This window comes from Heterodontus francisci, chromosome 48 (genome assembly GCF_036365525.1).
Source record: "Heterodontus francisci isolate sHetFra1 chromosome 48, sHetFra1.hap1, whole genome shotgun sequence".
NCBI classification, from domain to species: Eukaryota; Metazoa; Chordata; class Chondrichthyes; order Heterodontiformes; family Heterodontidae; genus Heterodontus; species Heterodontus francisci.
The window spans coordinates 9,390,268-9,400,267 of NC_090418.1; the positions used below are offsets into that span (position 1 = coordinate 9,390,268).

Below are 10,000 nucleotides of genomic sequence, written 5' to 3' on the forward strand. Positions count from 1 at the left end.
TAGCACTCCCGCCGGGAAGTGTCGGCCTGGATGACGGTGCTCAAGTCTCCCGAGCCGGAGTCCGAACCCACAACCTTCTCACTCGGAGGCAAGATTGCTACGCTTTGAGCCAAGGCAGATACAGAGCAGGCGACTTACATTTGTGTAGGGAGGTGTTTGGTGCCTGTACATCACCCACGGAGGAACCACCAATGTCCGATTCAGCATCTCAGCAAACGCCAAAGAGCCCAGGAGATGGTCAGCCTGATTGCCAAATCGACCTGTTTTTGAAAACAAAAATCATACGGAATAAAAGGGTCGGCCCCATCAGGGCCCCCCAAAAAAACGTATGTCGGCTGTTACCGCAAAGGGTTTGGAAAGGAACGTTAGAGATTCCATCTCCGTACCGTGTCCACTCCCACGGTAAGCTGCAGTTCGAAAGCTCTCCTGACCAGCCTCCGTAGACTCCAGTAGATCCAAAGCTCTGCTGCCCGCATCCTAACTCGCACCACGGCTCGCTCACCCGTCACTCCCTGTGCCCGCTGACCTACATTGGCTCCCGGTCGAGCAACACCTCGATTTTAAAATTCTCATCCTTGTTTACAAATCCCTCAATGGCCCTCGGCCCCGGCCTCCCTATCTCTGTAGCCCTCCTCCAGCCTCACAACCCTCCGAGATCTCTGCTGCTCCTCCAATTCCGGCCTCTTGAGCATCCCCACTGCGCCCCCCCCCCCCCCCCCCGCCTCCCCGATTCCCATCGCTCCACCATTGGCGGCCGTGCCTTCAGCTGCCTGGGGCCCCAAGCTCTGAAATTCCCTCCCTAAACCTAGAGCCTCCCTCTCCCTTGCACAGCGGGGAGCCTGGATGCCTCGGAAAGAGGGAGGCCATAGTTTAATCAGACAGACGTGCAGGCGCAGCTGTGATGCACCCTATAGTCGAATAGCCCTCCCACCCTCACTACTTTGACTCGAAGAGAACGGGCAGGAAACCAACTCCAGGTCCAGGAGGGAGGGTGAAAATGGGCACGCCAGCGAGGCAGGCAGTGGAGACAGTCAGAGAGCTGGAACTGGGCGCAGGTACAATGCAGTAAATTCACGCACCCCTGACTTACCCATACAGGGGCAGTAGAGGACATAGCCATTCTCGTCCAAGCCAGCGGGTCGTAGGTCGCCAGAGTGGGGCCCGCTGCACCGGAGCAGGAGGAGGAGGAGGAGGAGGGGTTCGGCTTTGCCGTTCATCTTGCCCTCTGCCCGTGTCTCTCAGGGCCCGTGGCTCAGTCTCATCGGGAACCTCAGTCCTGTTCACCCGCGTTCCTGCCAGGCAAATCGAAGGTCAGATTATATTAGAGATTGGAAACTTCCAGCACCTCCCCTCAGCCCTGCCACTCCCCTCAGCCCCTCCACTTCCCCTCAGCACCTCCCCTCAGCCCTGCCACTCCCCTCAGCCCCTCCACTCCCCTCAGCTCCTTCACTCCCCTCAGCCCCTCCCCTGCAACTTCCCCCTTCTATAGGCCCTCCCCTCCTCCCCAGCACCTCCCCTCAGCCCCCTCCCCTCCGTCTCAGCTCCTTCCCGACATCCCCTTCCCCTCCTCCCTAGCCCCTCCCACTCAGCCCATCCTCCATCGTTCCTCCTCCCCAAAGCCTCACCCCTCCTCCAAAATCCTGTTCTGCCCAGCCCTTCCTACTCTCACCAGTCCCTCCCCGCTCCTGCCCAGCAAACCCCCCCCCCCCATACTCTCCCACTCTTTGCTAGTATCACCCCTTCCCCCCGGAGAGAGGGATCAGTCCCTTTAACAGCACACAAGAGAAGGGCCTATCCCTTTAACTGCCATGAGAGAAGGAGCTGTCCCTTTAACTGCCTCGAGAGGGTCATAGAGTCATACAGCATAGAAACAGGCCCTTCGGCCCACCGCGTCCATGCCGACCATAATGCCTATCTATACTAATCCCACCTGCCTGCATTAATTCCATATCCCTCTATGCCTTGCTCATTCAAGTACCTGTCCAGATGCCTCTTAAAATGTTGCTACTGTTCCTGCCTTCACCACCTCCTCAGGGCAGCTCATTCCAGATACCCACTATTCTTTGTGTGAAACAATTACCCTTTGATCCCCTTTAAACCTCCTCCCTCTCACCTTAAATCTATGCCCTCTAGTTTTAGTCACCCCTACCATGGGAAACAGACTCTGGCTATCTACCCTATCTATGCCTCTCATAATTTTATATACCTCTATCATGTCCCCTCTCAGCCTCCTTCGCTCCAGTGAAAACAGACCCAGCCTATCCAATCTCTCTTTATAACTCAAGCCCTCCAAACCAGGCAACATCCTTGTGAATCTTTTCTGCACCCTCTCTAGCTTAATCACATCTTTCCTGTAGTGCGGGCGACCAGAACTGTACACTGTACTCCAAATGTGGTCTAACCAACGTTATGTACAACTGTAACATGACGTCCCAACTCTTGTACTCAATGCCTCGGTCGATGAAGGCAAACATGCCATACGCCGCCTTCACCACCCTGTCTACCTGTGTTGCCACTTTCAGGGAACTATGTACTTGCACCCCAAGGTCTCTCTGCTCAACAACACTTCCCAGGGCCCTGCCATTCACTGTATATGTCCTGCCCTGGTTTAACTTCCCAAAATGCATCACTTCGCAATTGTCTGTGTTAAATTCCATTTGCCAATCCTTTGCCTACTTTCCCAGTTGATCTATATCCTGTTGTAACCTTAGACAGCCTTCTTCACTGTCCACTATACCACCAATTTTGGTGTCATCTGCAAACTTACTAATCAAGCCCCCTACATTCACATCCAAGTCATTAATATATATGACAAACAACAGAGGGCCCAGCACTGATCCCTGCGGCACACCACTGGTCACTGGCCTCCAATCTGAAAAACAACCCTCCACTACCACCCTCTGCCTCCTATCACCAAGTCAATTTGTATCCAATTGGCTAGCTCACCCTGGATTCCATGTGTTCGAACCTCTACTAAATCACATCTCAGCCTTCTCTTCTCCAAGGAAAACAGTCCTAACTTCTCCAATCTATCTTCAAACTGAAATTCCTCATCCCCTGGAACCATTCTCGTGAATCTTTTCTCCACTCTCTCCAATGCCTTCACGTCTTTCCTCAAGTGAGGTGCCCAGAACTGGATGCAATACTCCAGCTGAGGCCGAACTAGTGTCCTGTCCCCTTTAACCGCCTCGAGAGAGGGTCCTGTCCCTCTAACCGCCTCGAGAGGGGGTCCTGTCCCTCTAACCGCCTCGCGAGGGGGTGCTGTCCCTCTAACCGCCTCGCGAGGGGGTGCTGTCCCTTTAACCGCCTCGCGAGTGGGTGCTGTCCCTCTAACCGCCTCGCGAGGGGGTGCTGTCCCTCTAACCGCCTCGAGAGGGGGGTCCTGTCCCTCTAACCGCCTCGAGAGGGGGTCCTGTCCCCTCTAACCGCCTCGAAGAGAAGGAGCTGTCCCTCTAACCGCCTCGAGAGGGGCAGCTGTCCCTCTAAACGCCTCGAGAGGGGGCAGCTGTCCCTCTAAACGCCTCGAGAGGGCAGCTGTCCCTCTAAACGCCTCGCGAGGGGGTGCTGTCCCTCTAAACGCCTCGCGAGGGGGGTGCTGTCCCTCTAACCGCCTCGAGAGGGGGGTCCTGTCCCTCTAACCGCCTCGAAGAGAAGGAGCTGTCCCTCTAACCGCCTCGAGAGGGCAGCTGTCCCTCTAAACGCCTCGAGAGGGGCAGCTGTCCCTCTAAACGCCTCGAGAGGGGCAGCTGTCCCTCTAAACGCCTCGAGAGGGGCAGCTGTCCCTCTAAACGCCTCGAGAGGGGCAGCTGTCCCTCTAAACGCCTCGCGAGGGGGTGCTGTCCCTCTAAACGCCTCGCGAGGGGGTGCTGTCCCTCTAACCGCCTCGCGAGGGGGTGCTGTCCCTCTAACCGCCTCGCGAGGGGGTGCTGTCCCTCTAACCGCCTCGCGAGGGGGTGCTGTCCCTCTAACCGCCTCGCGAGGGGGTGCTGTCCCTCTAACCGCCTCGCGAGGGGGTGCTGTCCCTCTAACCGCCTCGCGAGGGGGTGCTGTCCCTCTAACCGCCTCGCGAGGGGGTGCTGTCCCTCTAACACGCCTCGCGAGGGGGTGCTGTCCCTCTAAACCGCCTCGCGAGGGGGTGCTGTCCCTCTAACCGCCTCGCGAGGGGGTGCTGTCCCTCTAACCGCCTCGCGAGGGGGTGCTGTCCCTCTAACCGCCTCGCGAGGGGGTGCTGTCCCTCTAACCGCCTCGCGAGGGGGTGCTGTCCCTCTAACCGCCTCGCGAGGGGGTGCTGTCCCTCTAACCGCCTCGCGAGGGGGTGCTGTCCCTCTAACCGCCTCGCGAGGGGGTGCTGTCCCTCTAACCGCCCTCGCGAGGGGGTGCTGTCCCTCTAACCGCCTCGCGAGGGGGTGCTGTCCCTCTAACCGCCTCGCGAGGGGGGTTGCTGTCCCTCTAACCGCCTCGCGAGGGGGTGCTGTCCCTCTAACCGCCCTCGAGAGGGGCAGCTGTCCCTCTAAACGCCTCGAGAGGGGCAGCTGTCCCTCTAAACGCCTCGAGAGGGGCAGCTGTCCCTCTAAACGCCTCGCGAGGGGGTGCTGTCCCTCTAAACGCCTCGCGAGGGGGTGCTGTCCCTCTAACCGCCTCGCGAGGGGGTGCTGTCCCTCTAACCGCCTCGCGAGGGGGTGCTGTCCCTCTAACCGCCTCGCGAGGGGGGTGCTGTCCCTCTAACCGCCTCGCGAGGGGGTGCTGTCCCTCAACCGCCTCGCGAGGGGGTGCTGTCCCTCTAACCGCCTCGCGAGGGGGGTGCTGTCCCTCTAACCGCCTCGCGAGGGGGTGCTGTCCCTCTAACCGCCTCGCGAGGGGGTGCTGTCCCTCTAACCGCCTCGCGAGGGGGGTGCTGTCCCTCTAACCGCCTCGCGAGGGGGTGCTGTCCCTCTAACCGCCTCGCGAGGGGGTGCTGTCCCTCTAACCGCCTCGCGAGGGGGGTGCTGTCCCTCTAACCGCCTCGCGAGGGGGTGCTGTCCCTCTAACCGCCTCGCGAGGGGGTGCTGTCCCTCTAACCGCCTCGCGAGGGGGTGCTGTTCCCTCTAACCGCCTCGCGAGGGGGTGCTGTCCCTCTAACCGCCTCGCGAGGGGGTGCTGTCCCTCTAACCGCCTCGCGAGGGGGTGCTGTCCCCTCTAACCGCCTCGAGAGAGGGTGCTGTCCCTCTAACCGCCTCGAGAGAGGGAGCTAGCCCTCTAACCGCCCTCGAGAGGGGGAGCTGGCCTCTAACCGCCTCGAGGAGAGGGTGCTGTCCCTCTAACCGCCTCGCGAGGGGGTGCTGTCCCTCTAACCGCCTCGAGAGAGGGTTGCTGTCCCTCTAACCGCCTCGAGAGAGGGAGCTCGCCCTCTAACCGCCTCGAGAGGGGGAGCTGGCCCTCTAACCGCCTCGAGAGAGGGGTGCGTGCTCGATGTTTTTCAATGCCCTGAGGTCCTGCTCCTGTCACAGACTCTTTTAAGCTGTCAAATTGGCTGAATGAATCTTTCCGTTACGGGTCTCACACACACACACACACAACTCCTGGGATCAGAGACAAACCAGAACCCCCAGTGTCCAGCCCACTGTTAAGGATTGTCGCCTGCAGGGACAGAATATGGCCAGTGCAGTACCCAGTCAAACAGACCAGAATGTCTGGAGTCTCGTGCTGTATTAGACAACCTCAGCTGGGGTGATGTGAGTGGGGATAAGAGGGTTTACAATTTAGCCCTGGTGCCCTGGCTGGTGGGGTTTGGGTGGGGATAAATCATCTGGGGCCTCAGTATCCAATGACACTCGCCCATGAAGACAAGTGTTTGATTTCGAGTCTGAGGGACAGGATTGGGTTTGGCTGCGATGCCTTTGTGGTCAAATAGCCACCAGGCACCTGAGGCATGGTCACTTGGGTGATGAGCTGCATTGAACCCAGGGCTTGTGTGACCCATAGCCCCAGCGATAGGCAGTGCCCTAGGGCAGGAGGGGAGGTGGTAATAAGTGGGGAGAGAACCGGCATCGGAAAATCCTTTCCTGATCTTTCACCACTAGCGGGGGAATTGCCAGCTGCCCTGATGCACTCTTGCGCAAGAGTGGATGGCGTACCCCATAGTTCAATAGCACAATCCACCCCGGGGCTTTTACACAGAGAGGGTACAGGGATGTTGAACAATGCAGGGTTCACTGCTTGTATTATTCCATGACTCAAACCCGCGGCCTCATCCGGTGTCGTCCCCTCTTCACAGGCTAGGGTCCTGGTCGCAAGGCAAGGAGGAAGGGTCAGGCATGAAGGGAGGCACCCTACCCAAAGCCTCACACTCTGGCACTACGTCATACAGGGAGAGCTCGGATGTTCGGGCAAAGGTGGGCCCTCGCTCGTGGTCCTCGACAGGCTCCAGGACCACAAGCAGTGTGTTTTCTCACCCCTCTCATGGTGGACAAGCTCCCCACCCTCCGTCCCAAGTGGACACACTTCACGTGCGATTCGACTGAGGGAGGGCATCGCCGGGCCCCCAGGCTCAATCCCTTTCAAAGGACGGGGTCGCCAGATCAGGGGGCTAGGTGGCCCTGGCGGGTTTTTTCCCCCATCCTTTCACCCCGGGCCCTGGCCCAGATCCGTTAAGGCCCAGCACAGAGTGGAGGGAAGTATTACACATTACTCCCGCCAGCTGCCCAAATGCTACAGGGCAGGTTTATTTTGATACATAACAGCTTGTTACACGTGACCTCCTCAGTTGGCTCATTCATAACTTGTCACCACATCAGTTACTTTGTATACAGATCAGCCATGAACTAATTGAACAGGAGGGGGGGGGGGGGAGAGGAGAGGCTGGAGGGGCTGAACGGCCTCCTCCTCCTATTCCTACATACCCATATTATCCCCTCAACGAAGGTCCGACCTCTCACATTCTCAGTCACTTTGCAGAATCGAATCTTACAGCACAGAAGGAGGCCGTTCAGCCCGTCGTCCCTGCGCCTGGCTCTTTTTTGCAAACAGCAGATATCCGATTAGCCTCACCCTCTCTCTGGCTCTTTCCCACCCAACATTCCCGAGAATGTTTCGTTCTCAAGTAATTCATCCAGTTCCCCCCCATCCCCATCCCCATCCGATCCACTTTCTGCAGCACATCCCAGATGTAGAGGAAGGGGACTTGGGGGGGGGAGGAGGAGGGAAAGTTTAAACAGAAGTTTGTCAGTAAAATGAAACAGTCTGTGTAAAGCGACCGAGCTGCAGATTCCGCCGATGCTCAGGCACCCAGACCCAGACACAGACACAGACAGACATCTCCCTACCTCCCGGGAGTCCCGACCCGGCAGCTGCTTCCTGCCACACAGTCTGATGGGGAATCCGTTCTCAATCATGCTCTACGGAGAGCAGCAGAGGACAAACAAGAGAGAGAGAGGAGGAGGGGAATTGCTGCTCCTCCAGGTCACTTCAAACCACTCAATTTAAGAGCTTATCTCAAAACCCATCAGTTGGTAGAGGTTCCAGGAGGGTGGGGAGGTCTGTGGGGGCAACGTTTGGGGCCCTGAAACCTCTCAGACATTGCTTCATTCATTTTATATACACTTTTTTAAATTCTAAAATTACTTGGTATTTTACAGCACAGAAACAGAGCCTCCTCCCTCCCCCTCTCCATCTCCATCTCACCACATCCTTCTATTCCTTTCCCCCTCGTGTGTTTATCCAGCTTCCCCCTTAAATGTTCGACACTATTCGCCTCAACCACTCCCCGTGGGAGCGAGTTCCACATTCCCACCACTCTCTGGGGAAAGAGGTTTCTCCGGAATTCCCCATCGGATTTATTAGTGACTGTCTTATATTGTTGGCCCCCTAGTTCTGTTCCCCCCCCCCCCCCCCCCCCCCCCCGCCACAAGTGGGAACATCTTCTGTACGTCTACCCTATCGAAACCCCTTCGTAATATTAAAGACCTCGATCGGGTCACCCCCTCAGCCTTCTCTTTTCTGGTGGAAACAGAACCAGCCTCTTCAGTCTTTCCTGATCTCCCTGCATTGCTTCGCTCGGGTGCAATTCAGCCGAGGCAGTGAGGGGCTGTGGGCTGTTCGACTGTGGAGGGCGTCGTGTCTGAACTCCATCCTGCTCCTGCTCAACGGGGTGGCACAGTGGCGCAGTGGTTAGCACCGCAGCCTCACAGCTCCAGTGACGTGGGTTCGATTCTGGGTACTGCCTGTGCGGAGTTTGCAAGTTCTCCCTGTGACCGTGTGGGTTTCCTCCGGGTGCTCCGGTTTCCTCCCACAGCCAAAGACTTGCAGGTTGATAGGTAAATTGGCCATTGTAAATTGCCCCTAGTGTCGGTAGGAGAATTGAGGGGATGTAATAGGAATATGGGATTAATGTAGGATTAGTATAAATGGGTGGTTGATGGCTGGCACAGATTTGGTGGGCCGAAGGGCCTATTTCAGTGCTGTATTTCTAAACTAAAATAAAATAAATAAAAGTCCAGATGAGCATGTGTGCCTAAAAACACGTGTGCCCAGGCACACACATGCATGCGTGTGCCCCCCACACACCTAATTGCCAGCAGGAGTCACTGGACAGTGATCAATGACAGGAAGTCTGGCTGCTTGTTCCTCTCACTAGCTCAGGGCCACCGAGGACAATTATTAGGGCACTCCCTAGTGCCATCTCAACTAAGATTGGCTAACTCTGCTCAGGTCGGGGATGAACCCTGGGGGCAGACTGTGCAGTCTAGTGTATTGGACTCTCACTCACTCAGATCTCTATCACCTTTACTTTTAACTAACACCTCGTGATCTTTAGACAGCTGAATATTTTGTGTGTGTCTGTCAGTGTCTGTATGTCTGTATGGGTCTGTGTGTGTGTTTGTGTGTGTGTCTGTGAGCATCTGTGTGTGTGTGTATATATCTGTCTGTGTGTGTCTCTGCGCGTGCGTTTGTGTGTGTGTGTTTCTATGTGTCTGTGTGTGTGTGTCTGTGGTCTGCGTCTGTGTGTGTGTGTGAGCGTCTTTGTGTGTCTGTGCATGTGCGTGTGTGTGTGTCTCTGCGTGTGTGTGTTTCTATGTGTCTGTGTGTGTGCGCGTCTCTGTGTGTGTGTGTGTGCGCGTCTCTGTGTGTCTGTGGTCTGCGTCTGTGTCTGTGTGCATCTGTCTGTGTGTGTGTGTGTGTGTCTCTGTGTGTCTGTGGTCTGCGTCTGTGTCTGTGTGCATCTGTCTGTGTGTGTGTGTGTGTCTCTGTGTGTTTGTGGTCTGTGTCTGTGTGCATCTGTCTGTGTGTGTGTGTGTGTCTCTGTGTGTTTGTGGTCTGCGTCTGTGTCTGTGTGCATCTGTCTATGTGTGTGTGTGTGTGTCTCTGTGTGTTTGTGGTCTGCGTCTGTGTCTGTGTGCATCTGTCTGTGTGTGTGTGTGTCTCTGTGTGTTTGTGGTCTGCGTCTGTGTCTGTGTGCATCTGTGTGTGTGTGTGTGTGTGTGTCTCTGTGTGTTTGTGGTCTGCGTCTGTGTCTGTGTGCATCTGTCTGTGTGTGTGTGTGTCACTGTGTGTTTGTGGTCTGCGTCTGTGTCTGTGTGCATCTGTCTGTGTGTGTGTCTGTGTGTCTCTGTGTGTTTGTGGTCTGCGTCTGTGTCTGTGTGCATCTGTCTGTGTGTGTGTGTGTGTCTCTGTGTGTTTGTGTCTCTTCCCTTCAATGGAGGGAGACCGGGACTGAGTGGCTGTAACTATCAGGAAAGACAACCCTTCAATGTAAGAGTGAAGGTGTGTCCACTCTGCCTCCCACTGCTCCTCCCTCTCAAACACACACATTGTAAATCAGTTCCGAAGAAGGGTCACTGACCCGAAACGTTAACTCTGCTTCTCTTTCCACAGATGCTGCCAGACCTGCTGAGTGAATCCAGCATTTCTTGTTTTTGTTTCAGATTTCCAGCATCCGCAGTATTTTGCTTTTATTATATCATTGTAAATAACTCTCAGTCAATAACCTCTTTATTTATAAATCCCACCCTGTGACTCACTCGGC

General features: G+C 56.2%; 1 protein-coding gene across 1 annotated transcript in view; it reads right to left on the reverse strand.

The window, feature by feature from the left end:
* Positions 1 to 7,385, reverse strand: part of pofut1 (protein O-fucosyltransferase 1) — a 13,504-nt gene extending 6,119 nt beyond the window's left edge. The window contains 3 exon segments of the mRNA XM_068023754.1: positions 72 to 260; positions 1,091 to 1,292; positions 7,302 to 7,385. Of these exon segments, the coding sequence (XP_067879855.1) occupies positions 72 to 260; positions 1,091 to 1,217 (316 nt within the window). The 5' untranslated portion in view covers positions 1,218 to 1,292; positions 7,302 to 7,385.
* Positions 7,386 to 10,000: the final 2,615 nt, after the last annotated feature.